Consider the following 12,519-nt stretch of genomic DNA (forward strand, 5'->3'; position numbering starts at 1 on the left):
AAGAAGGACTCAGAAAAACTTCTGGACTTATCGCCACTCAACAAGTTTATAAAAAACGGCAAGTTCAGGATGTTAATCCTTCAACACATAAGGACCCTGTTACATAAAGGGGTGTTCACAGCCTCGATAGACCTAACAGATGCCTATTGGCACCTTCTAGTCAGTCGCCCCCTCTCCTCCTACCCAGGATTCAAGTTACAAAAGATAAAGTATTTTCTAAGAGCCATACCCTTCGGAATAATCATAGTCCCAAGTATCTTCATGAAACTTACAGATGCAGTCATTCAACAACTACGCTTAGAAGCTGTTCAGGTAACAGAGTACCTGGACGACTGGCTGGTGCGGGCAGCATCCGAAACGGCTTGTCTGCAAGCATCCAAAGAAGTAACCCAGTTCCTGGAACAACTGGGATGCAAAATCAACTTCAAGAAGTCTCCAGCTCAAGGGTTTCAATGGCTGGAAAACCATTGGAACCTGAGGGCACATCGTCTCTCCATTCCCTCAGGGAAGAGGAGGGAGATCGCAAGGTCTGTCAAGAGACTACTGTAATCCGACAGGATTTCAAGACTCCAACAGGAAAGAGTACTCTTTCCAGTTCGCAGCAGTAACAGACCCAGTGCCAAGAGCACAGCTGAAAGATGCGTCAGGAGTCTAGAGAAGATATGCATCAAACGCTCGATGAGATCTAAAATAACCGATACCGGCCTTACTTCGATAATTTCTCAACCCATGGTCGAAGGCCAAGAGCCTAATGAGGACTGTGCCCTTGCAACCACCTCTGCCGTCGATGACCATCCACATGGATACCTCGACGGAAGAATGGGGAGTTCACTCCCATCAAAGGAAAGTCCAAGGGACTTGGTCATCTCTGTTCAAGGCCTTTCTCATCAATGTTTTGGAAGCCATGGCAGTCTTCTTGACGTTGGGAAAACTTTCCCCTCACAGATCAGTCCTCATCCGGCTGATCTTGGACAGCGAAGTGATAGTGAGATGTGTGAACCGACAAGGCTCGAGATCGTCCCATATAATCCATGTGATATTATCCATCCTTTGTCTTGGGAGATGGCACCTATCAGCAGTTCATTTACAAAATATCCGCAATGTGACAGCAGATGCTCTGTTCAGGCTCAAGCCGATAGAGTCAGAATGGTCCACAGACGCAGACTCATTCTCTTCCATCTTGGAATAAGTCCCGGAACTGCAGATCGACCTCTTCGCGATGAGCGACATCAAGAAACTAACTTAATATGTAGCCCCATACGAGGACCCTATAGAGGAGATAACTGACGCCATGTCACTAGTTTGGAACAAATGGACCCAGAATTTCCTGTTCCTTCCATTCAATCTCCTGCTGAAGGTCCTCAGCAAGCTGAGATCCTTCCAGACAACGGCAGCTCTAGTGGCCCCCAAGTGGCCCAAGAGCAACTGGTTCCCTCTAATGATGGAACTGAGGCTGAGGCTGGTCTTTGTACCGAACCCAGTAATATCTCAACGGGTTCAGAAGTCAACTGTCTTTGCTTCATCACAGAGAACCCAAAACCTTCATCTCATGATTTTCTCGCCCTAGCAGTTAAGAAAAGATTTGGGATCTCAAAAGGCAGTGTAGACTTCTTAGAAGAATACAAGTCTAAGTTAACTAGAAGACAATATGAATCGTCTTGGAAAAAGTGGGTTGCTTTTGTTAAAGCAAAAGGACCAAAAAAATTTCGATAGACTTCTGTCTGTCCTTCTTTATCCACCTTCATAAACAAGGTCTGGTAGCCAACACAATAACTACGTGCAAGTCAGCCCTGACTAGACCTCTTCTATACACCTTTCAAGTGGACCTGACGAACGAAATCTTTAACAAGATCCCAAAGGCATGCGCTAGACTTAGGCCTGCAGCTCCTCCGAAGCCCACTTCATGGTCTTTGGACAATGTCCTACCGATCGCCATGGCTTAAGAGCTTTAGACTTTGCCTCTGAATCAGGCTGTGAGCAAATCATAAATGAAGCTACTCACAGGTCTGGTAATTGCTTGGACCTCGTATACACTGACTACCCTGGCGTTATAACTAGTAAGGTTGGTTCTCCAGTCGGGACATCTGTTCATGCCTTGATTTCATTAGTAGTGAAGACTGAGCAGCCTGTCCCTGATATATCATACTCTTGTAAAATTTATATGAAATCCCAAGCAGACTGGAATGGGATTTTGCATGATATTTTGTGCTTGAATTGGTCACAATTATATAGTACTGTAGTGTAGATCCTGTTGTCCCTTTGAATGGGAATCTAGTCAACATAATTGATAGGCGTATCCCTTCTCGTGTGATAAGGTACCGAATGAAGGACAAACCGTGGTTCAATGATGATTGTAGACGTGCTTATTTGGAGAAGCAGGAGGCCTATCATCTTTGGAAGGGTAACAGATCAGATTTGACCTGGAACAACTATACTCAGCTTCGAGCTTTTGCTCAGAGAGTTTATGCCTCAACTGAGAAGGAGTACAATTTAACCATAAAAGAAACCCTTTCTGGTACAACTTAGGAACATAAATGGTGATCTACCCTTAAATCTGCACTCTTTGGTGTAGATGCAACAGTTCCTCCTTTACTTAAACCATATGGCTCAGTCACTCACTGTCCAAAGGAAAAGGTAACCCTTTTGGCTGATGTTTTTGACAGTAAACAGAGTAATGAAAAACTTGAACTTCCTCATTCTTGTTTTCCTGAGGATAAACTAACTAGTTTAGCTTTTCAATCTCGTGAAATTACAGCTCTGTTGATGGACCTTGATGCTTACGGAGGTGTAGACCCAAATGGTATTTTTCCTTTGTTTTTTATAAAGACAGCAGATTTTTTAGCTCCAACTTTATCTGTTATTTTGCGCAAGTTAGCAAGAAGAGGAGCTTTTAGCACTTGTTAGAGAATTGGTAATGTTGCTCCTCTATTTAAATGTGTTTGTGGTAGCTCAAGTCCCACTGATTACCGCCCAATTTCCATAACTCCCATATTATTTAAAGTTTTTGAACGTCTTCGGGCAAAACGTCTTAATAGGTTTGCTGAAGGTAATCATCCATTCCTTAGTTTGCAATTTGGTTTTCGTAAAGGCCTTGGAGCATGTGATGCCCTTCTTACAATCTCCAATGCTGTACAGAAATCCCTTGATTGTGGTCAGGAAGTTCGTATGATTGGCCTTGATTTTAGTGCTGCCTTTGACCGTGTTAATCATGAGGCCCTTGTTTTTAAACTTAAACAGTTGGGAGTGAGTGGGTCGTTTCTTAGCATTATTATTGATTTTTTAAGTAATAGATCTCAAAGAGTTGTTGTTCATGGGCACCATAGTGAGTATAGGAATGTGATATCCGGTGTTCCACAGGGTAGTGTTCTTGGCCCATTACTTTTCATACTATATACACATGACATGTGGTTTGGCCTAGAAATCAAGCTTGTTGCATATGCAGATGATGCTACTCTCTTTGCATCAATTCCATCCCCTGAATGTAGATCTGGGGTTGGTGAATCCCTAAATAGAGATTTAGCTAAAATTAGTGCATGGTGCAAATTATGGGGTATGAAGTTGAATCCTAAGAAAACTCAGAGTATGATTGTAAGTAGGTCAAGGACGGTGGCTCCTCAACATCCGGTTCTCAGTATTAATAATGTTTCTTTAACATTGTATGACTCTTTTAAAATTTTAGGTGTGATTCTCGACAGCAAATTTACTTTTGAGAAACACATTTGGTCTGTCTTTTTCAGTTGCACAAAAAATTGGCTTATTGAGAAAGTCTTACAAGATTTTCGGTGATTAATCTGTTCTGAAGAAGTGTTTTAATTCTTTCATTCTACCTTGTTCTGGTCTTCAGCTGCTGATTCTCATCTTAATTTGCTGGACAGAAACTTACGGTCTATTAAATTTCTTATTCCTGATCTAGATATTAATCTCTGGCACCGTCGTTCAATTAGTTCATAATGCATGTTGCATAAGATTTTTCATAACTCTGACCATCCTTTACATTCAGATCTTCCTGGACAATTCCATCCTGTTCGTAATACTAGGCAGGCAGTTAATTCTGATAGTCAGGCCTTTTCCATCATGAGGCTCAATACTACACAGTATTCTAGGATTTTATTCCAGCTGTTACCAAGTTATGGAATGATCTTCCTAATCGGATAGTTGAATTGATGGAGCTTCAAAAGTTCAAAGTTGCAAATGTTTTTATGTTGACCAGGCTGACTTGTCTTTTTATAGTTTATATATGACATATCTGTTTTTGACGTTTATAGTTTATATAGGACATATCTTTTTTGACGCTGTTACTGTTTATTAGAATGATATATTGTTAATTTATTCTCATCATTTATTTATTTCCTTATTTCCTTTCCTCACTGGGCTATTTTTCCCTGTTGGAGCCCTTGGGCTTATAGCATCTTGCTTTTCCAACTAGGGTTGTAGCTTGGCTAATAATAATAATAATAATAATAATAATAATAATAATAATAATAATAATAATAATAATGTGAACAATGAAGATTGTTCTCTCAAGGATCTAACCCAGAAGGTTATTTTCCTGTTCGCTATAGCTTCAGGGGGTAGAGTTAGTGAAATAGTAGCCCTATTAAGAAATGAGGGCCACATTCAGTTTACAGAAGTGGGAGAAGTGAATCTCTTTCCTGATCCACCCTTTCTCGCCAAGAACAAGCTACCCACTAAGAGATGGGGTCCCTGGAGAATCTGCCCTCTGAAGGAAGATGTCTCTCTGTGTCCAGTAGAGTGTCTAAACGTCTATCTTTGTAGAACTTCAGAATTCAGGGGAGGAAAGCTCTTCAAAGGACAAACTTTAGGATCAAACTTAAGGCTAAAAAACTGAGGGCGAAACTCACCTACTTCATTCACAGAGCGGATCCTGGCAGTACACCCGCAGGTCATGATACGAGAAAAATTGCTTCATCACTGAAATTTTTTCAGTATATGGAGTTTTAGTGTCTTCACTCATATACTGGATGGAAGTCATCCAGAGTGTTTTACAAACGCTACGCAAAGTCCACGAACTGAAGCATTATGTGGTGGCGGCGGGTAGTGTACTAAAACCTGTCGTCTAGTGCTGCGATGAACAGTTAATTGATTGGGACTATCAATTAGGGTGAAAAGATGTTGACACTTCCAGTGCGATACCTTTTAAGTGAGTGTCACCATGGTGACACTAAGACTTCGAAATCTCAGGTGGGGAATTATACAGATAACACTTGTGCCGTGTGTACATAGTACACAGTGTTCATAGTATACAACATTTACAGAAATTATATTGGGAAAATTTATTAAAATTTTCATCTTTAGAGTGCCACTCATCATTTCTTTCCTTTCAGGGAGAAAAATATTTTCTGTATATGTTGTACGTATAATTCCCGTAATATGTTACACTCGTTGTACTTGTTATTCCATTTGGTCATTTATTCTAAATAAATGTCTATTAAGAGTGTAATTGCGTCTTATTTCGCCCTGCAATTAGCACATTAATATGCCAGAGTTCTCTTACTTATTTATTTAAGTAAACCTCATATTATTGTATGCTTACAAACAATGGATATAGTTGACACTTAGTTGTTCCGACAATATATACAAACCGTGAGACCTTTTGTATATCTAGTGGATACTTATGTTTGTTCATACAATATATGCAAACCTTGAGACCCCTTTTCTACTGTCTAGTATGACTCTTCCCTGCAGGGGGCAGGAAGCATTAACATTGTCTATGATTAGTGGTAATGACGGATAATGGTAACGTCATTTGTCTCAATGGTCCGGATGACCATAGAAAAAAATGTCCCAAGGTTAAGGCACCTATGAAAATCCACAGATACAGTACTTTCTAGTAATTCTCTGGTAAACTTCCATCTGGACGACATGGCTTGAGCCCAAAAAACGAATTTTGAGCGAAGCGAAAAATCTATTTTTGGGTGAGATAGCCATGTCGTCCTGATTGATCCGTCCTCCACTTCTATAGGAAAGGCCTTGGCAGGATCCCTCCCGAAATTACTATATCTGTAGCACCATGCTCAATGCTACAAGGAATGAGCGCCATCTTGGATACAGCGCCATCTAGATACTCAATAGTAGTATAGGAGGAAGGGTAACCTTGATAACTGTTCCCCTTCTATTTTTGCCACTCTTCCCCCTCGAAGCGAAAACGCTATTTGGGGTGAAGATTGCTATGTGTCGTATCAAGATATATGTCCCCTGATATATGCAATATCCTTAAGAGAAATTTTAAGGATATTCGTGCCAGGAGTTAGAATTATGGAGACCTAAAGGTTAATTCTCTGGGGATATCACTGTAGCCAAATATCCCTTAGAAAGCTACCTATAGGAACCTTCCATCAGGACGAGATGGCTATCTCACCCAAAAATAGATTTTTCGCTTCGCTCAAAATCCGTTAATTTCCTTTCCTCACGGGGCTATTTTCCCTATTGGAGCCCGTGGGCTTATAGCATCTTGCTTTTCCAACTAGGGTTGTAGCTTGGCTATTAATGATAATGATAATAATTATAATGCTGTAAATACTTACGTTAAATCTTAAAGTTATATTTCCTGTTTGCTGGCTATCATTTTCATTTTCTGTTATTGTTTTGATATTATTTGGTAGTCTTTTTTAGTAAATTTGCATAATCTACGTTGTATATAATAGTTGAATATAACAAGCTGCTTTGGCACTGCCAATCTGGCATAGCTGTTTTAGCACTAGTCAATATTGCGCTGGGATCACTGGTGCCAGTCATTTAGCCACGTGTAAGATGTCTTATCCACAGCATACCCCCCCCCCCCCAATATCAGTAGTTTATATTTTTTCAATATTTATTTGTATGTAAATTGTAAGAAAAATTGTTGTCAGATGTATTACTGAGCATAATATATGGCACAGTAGAAGAAATTTAGACAAGATTCAACATTTAGGATTACAGTGTTAAGAATTTTGTGTAAATCAAATGAGTCAAGAGAAATTCAACACAAAGTAAGTTAATCATCAATTAAAAGTAAAATTCTAAAATATATAAATAGTATGACTGTCAAAATATTGGTTGGCAACAGTTCTTATCAGTTTCATTAAAGTAACTTCTAGGGAAGCTTCAAGTGAATGGCTGTTCAACTCCTTTACCCACTTTCCAACTTCAATATTCAGTATGGCTTTGCACCAGTGTTTTGCTCCTCCTCTGACTCTGACTCTGACTTTTTTACAGCTGAAGAAGAGAAAAAAAAAGGAGGAAAATGTTGAAGAAATCCAAGAAGGCCAACCCTAGGTGCAGGGACAGGGTTATCCACAACATGGTGAATGATACTTATAGGGGCGGGGGCCACGGCCCCGAGCCATGGTCTTCCGGACCTGATGTCGCGCTCCCCAGAGCCATTGTGTGGATCCTGGCCACATCAGTTAGCCTGATAACCAGGGCTGGGCAGGGGGTCCCCACTGAACTTTTTACTCTTATATTAAACTGCATGTCTGCCTTAGTAGACAAAAAATGAGGGGTGGCAGTCCATGTATTGGTCTGTGGTTGACTCTCTACCCCGACCCATGCTGCCAGAGGCACAGTGTACCTCGCCATGTGCCAGCGAGTTGTGTACCAGAAGATCTCCTCACGTTGCCGTAGGTTCCCTGTGCTTTTGTCGGGCCCTGACTACAGTATATACACGGTTCTGTCCTTGGGACGAAGTGGTCGTAATACGGGGCGGATTAGATTTTCTGGAGCATGCTGCCTCTTTGTCGCCTGTGACAGAGGACAAGGGTGCACAGGGGCAGGATGTCTCTGGGATTCGGATTGTGGTCAGAAACCCATGAAGCCTGACTACCGTGAGTCGGAGAGTTTCTTTGTGAAGGTCCTTGCTCACATTCATGAGTGCAATGGACTTGGGGAGGTGGCCGTGACTCCACCTTTGGGAAGAATTTCAGTAATTAATTGACACTTTGAAGCCCTTCAAGGGTAAAAGACCTCATTGGAGTTGCCCTGGCATTGAAGCGGGTAAATAATCAGAATTGTAGATCTGAGAATTCTCTCGGTTCCGGTAGGTCAAACAAGATCCTACCTCCCCGAGTCTCTAGGCAGCGGAGGTTCTATAAGCCGGAGAATACTGTGTTTGCGCCTCTGCAGGTAGACTCCTCAGTTATCTCTCTGATTAGGGCATCCTCCTGCTGGAGAGAATCAAAGCAGAAGGTACATCTTTCTCAGCTTCTGAGTTGGCAGCTATTGAGGCTTCGTCCTTGGCCCCTTTCTGTGCTGTCTACTGGCTTGACCAGTGGTCGGATACAGTGATGTTCTTTGCAAAGTAATAGAGGTTATCAACACTGGAGGCTTTGGAGAAGCACAAGAATTTTGTGTGTCCTTGGAGGAAGGTATTCACCTTTCTGACCCACCAGACAGCATATCTTTGGGCTAACTAGGTTTTAAAGAGGCGGGGCCCTGCAGTCTCCTGCTTCTCAAAACAGATTAGCTCTGAAGTGGTGTCAACGTTGAGGATCTCGTCTGTGCCGAGTGCCACGTCTCTCGTGCCGGAGTGTTGTGCGCAGGCGCCGGTGAAGTCATGGAGGACTGCTTTGCAGGACTAACTGATCCACTGAGCTGTTGCCTCCAGGGATACTGGCTCTTCGAAGGGACCAGTGGCCATGGATCGACTTGCAGGTTCGAGATCAAGAAAAGACTATGTGCCTGCCTGTTCCCCAATGTCCATGACCTCTTCTTGAAAAGAGCCTGGGTATTCTTAGCCTTTTTGACCACCTCAGCCTGCTCCTTTCAGGAAGGGTGGAGGTGGGAAGAAGGGAGGTAGAAGTAAATGCTGACATTGGTGTTCCCCCTCTCCCACTACTGAGAGTAGTAGAATGTGTGTCTCCACTGGGCAACGTGGCAGAGACATGGGGCTGAGTCTTGGGTAGTGAATTTCCTTCGAGGAAGCTGCTTGCTACTCTTTCTGGACCACTGCCCTTCCCTCTCTCCTGATCCGATTGAGTTCCAAATGAAGCACCCAACATCGATGAGAGCCCTTGCTTTGTGGTTAGAGGTGGAAGCGATGTTGGGGAACAAGACACTCAAAGTCGTTCAAGACAGATCTCTGGGCTTCTATACAGTAATCGACTCTTCCTTGTGGAAAAGGTGACAGGGGACTCGAGACCGGCATCAACCTCTCTACACTGAACAAGTTTTTACATCTCAAAGTTCAGGATGGAAACAGTGCGGTCTGCGCTGTCTTCCATGAGAGAGTGAGACTTCATGCTTTAGCTAGATCTGATGGACATTTACTTTACGGTACAATATAGTGTACCAGTTCAAGACTGGTACAACTCCTCATGGGTTCACTCGGTTCTTCATCATGGTAGCCGCCGCTTGGGCACTCGCAAGGTATACGTCTGCTGATGTATCTCGATGGTTGGTTGTTCCTGGCAGTTGCTTCTGGCAGTTGTTTCTGGATCAAGATTGGATTCTTGCATTTAGCCATGATCTGGAGATTGTGGTAAACTGGGAGAAATTGAGTCTCATGCCCAAGGAGAAGTTGAAATACCTGGGCATGCTCATAGACTTGACAGCTGCAAGTGTCTTCCCCACGGACAGTCGCATTATCAAGCTCAGGGAGGTTGCATGACCCTTTCTTTCCAAGACAGTTGTTCCAGATTGGCAATGGCAGCGTCTTCTCAGCCATCTGTCCTTCTTGGAGAAGCTTGTTCCCTATGGGCAACTCCACCAGAGATCGCTTTTGTGTTGTCTGACCTGGTGGCTTGATGAAAACAACCTCACCAAAGGACTCCTACTCAACTTCTCACTTCCAGATTTGCATCTATTCTTGAATGCATCAAAGGAGGGGTGGGGAGTACACCTTGACAACCTGGTTTCCTCTGGGGTACAGTCGAAGGAGGAGAGGCATCTGCCCATTAATGTCCTTGAAATACAAGCAACCTTTGGAGGCTTGCAAACATTCCAAGAATTTTTGAGGAGGCACTCAGTAGTGCTGATGAGCGACAGTGCCACCGTAGTGGTTTACATCATGGTTGACAAAGCGGATGCACATCTGGGTGGCATTTCACGTCAGAGTTGTCAGCAGGGTACATCCAAGGAAAGAGGAATGTACTATTGGACACATTCAGCCATCAAGGACAGGTTGTAGGAATGGAGTGGTCCCTACATCCTTAAGTGGTAGAAAGGCTTCATGCCCAGTGGAGCTCTCAGGAGATCAGCCTGTTTGCCACATGGTTGAACAGGAAACTCCCTGTCTTCTGCTTTCCTGTTCCGGACACATTGACAGTGTTCGAAGATGTCTTCCAACACACATGAGATTACTTGGACCTGTACGCCTTTACCTCATTTAGCCTGATACAGCCAGTAATTAACGTGATCAGGTGGCCACACACAAAGTGGTATCCCGATCTACTTGGTCATCTGGTCGAGATCCCGAGAGAGCTACCCTGGGCGAACTTTTCTGTCAGTTGCACATGCAGAAGTACCACTAGTCTGTGGAGTTGTTAGCCCTTCATAGGTGGAGATTATCCAGCATCTCCTCCAAGCGAAAGGCTTTTTGTGAGACACTGCACAGGAGATGTATGGAGATCTCTGGAGGTCCTCTACAGATGTTTACCAGGCTAAGTGGGCCATCTTCTGAGATTGGTTTATAGGAGAGGTATCTCTACGGTCGTAGTGTCTTTAACAAAGCTTGCAAATTTCCTTGTCTTTTTATGCCAAGCATTTCTCAGTCATGGCCATCATAGGCTACCGCTCAGCCTTGGGTATGGTTTATCTGCCCTCTCGCAGTTGTCTGTACTATTGAGGAAACTTGAGCAGTCTTGGCCACCCCAAGATTTCAGACCCCCAGTGTGGGATGTGACCTTGGTCCTCAGTGCTCTGATGCGTACCCCGTTCAAACCTTTGAGGAGGTTGTCAGATAGGATCTGACCCTCAAGATTGTTCTTATGCTAGCCTTAGCATCGGCGAAAACAGTGAACGAGTTCCATGGTCTATCTTATGTAGTCACCCACGCTCATGGATGGAAGGTCTTCTTCAGTTTTGTGCCAGACTTTGTGGCCAAGACTCAGAATCTGGCGGCGCATGACCCCAGGTTTGAATCTGCCATCCCCCTTCTCTGTGAGACATTAGGTGGTAATGAAGACGAGATGCTTTTGTATCCCATGAGGGCTCTGTAGAGCTATCTGAAAAGGACTTGACACCTCAGGCCTAAGTGTAGGAGACTTTTTGTTAGCACTCGCAGGTCCAAGAAATAGGTGTCAAGGAACATGGTTTCTTTCTGGCTTCGTGAGATGATCTGTAGAGCTTAGGTCTCGGCTAATGAGAGAGTCGAGACACCAGCCAGGACCAAGACTCACGAAGTTCGGGGTATTGCCCCCCATTCTTGCTTTGTAACGTTTTGACTTAAGTTGGGTATGAAAGGTTGTAAAACTGGTTCTTCTTCATTCTTCTGTTGCTTTCTTGGCGGTCAGCAGTCGAGGTGTTACAAGCTGGTCGCACCAGATGCTGGTGAATTACACTTCAAAGCACCATTCCTTATAACCAAAGAAGTATATCTCCAGATCCCCCATGCAAGTCAGGGTATAGTGAATGTAATACCAACCCATTATGCATATACAGTACCTGGTCTTTGAGTCTTACTGACATCCCCTTCGGGTGTAGGATTTCTTTTTGTATGGTACAGTACAATTTATTGTATGGCCCAGGGCCTTTCAGTTTATCATCCTTATGGTAAACAGATAGGGTTTGTTAGTGTCCGTGCCTCACTTTTCCACAGAACAAGCCTGGAAGACTTTCAGAGAAATTGCATGATCTTCCAGGTTTGGTTCCAAGGAACTTCCAACCCTCCAAACAATGAGTCTCCCTAATTAAAGTATGATGGTTTGTATGCTGTGTAGGGTCAACTAACACATTTTAAAAGTAATTTGTATTTTTCCTAGCCATACAAACCTGAGGCCTTTAACATAACTTTCCTTCTCAAACCACCATTCTAAGTTCTGCGCCAAAGTACCAAAAGTGAGTGATGAGCTAACTGGGAGGGGCAGGGGATTCTCACCCCGCACCCTCTTCAGTCAGATAGCAGCTTATTACCCATTTCAATGACTGATTCCAGCTTGCTCGAAGTAATCTCCCCAATTCAAGGAATCAGGGTTGTATGGCTATGAAAAACTTAAATTACTTTTTAAAAAATAATTTTTCACTTAATTAGAATATGCAGAAGGAATTATATCTAATTTTTGTAAGTGTTATTCAATCCATCAGTTTGGTTTCTTTCCATTCTAAAACCTGTTACTTAGCAATCTATATAACTTTTGAAAATTTTCAGCATTTTTGGAGATATTGCACCTGGCTTAGATTGTGGAGAATCTGCTTCAGGATGGCTTGAGAAAGTTTTGGGAAAGAAAGCTCATTTATTGTACCATTCAGATATTCCATCTCCTAGGACAACAGATAGTTTTGTTGGCAAGTTTCCCCTAACGAAGAAGAATGATAATGTAAGATCACTATTGTTTTGTAGGTATCAGATACCAGAAATTTATAAAT

General features: G+C 42.9%; 1 protein-coding gene across 1 annotated transcript in view; it reads left to right on the forward strand.

Annotated features, from left to right (window-relative positions):
* LOC137645792 (mitochondrial amidoxime reducing component 2-like) overlaps nucleotides 1-12,519 on the forward strand; it is a 331,716-nt gene that overhangs the window by 206,069 nt on the left and 113,128 nt on the right. The window contains exon 5 of the mRNA XM_068378732.1: nucleotides 12,302-12,470. Coding sequence (XP_068234833.1) covers nucleotides 12,302-12,470 — 169 coding nt within the window. The remainder of the gene's footprint in view (nucleotides 1-12,301; nucleotides 12,471-12,519) is intronic.

The sequence above is a fragment of the Palaemon carinicauda genome, chromosome 8 (genome assembly GCF_036898095.1).
Source record: "Palaemon carinicauda isolate YSFRI2023 chromosome 8, ASM3689809v2, whole genome shotgun sequence".
In the NCBI taxonomy this organism is placed as follows: domain Eukaryota; kingdom Metazoa; phylum Arthropoda; class Malacostraca; order Decapoda; family Palaemonidae; genus Palaemon; species Palaemon carinicauda.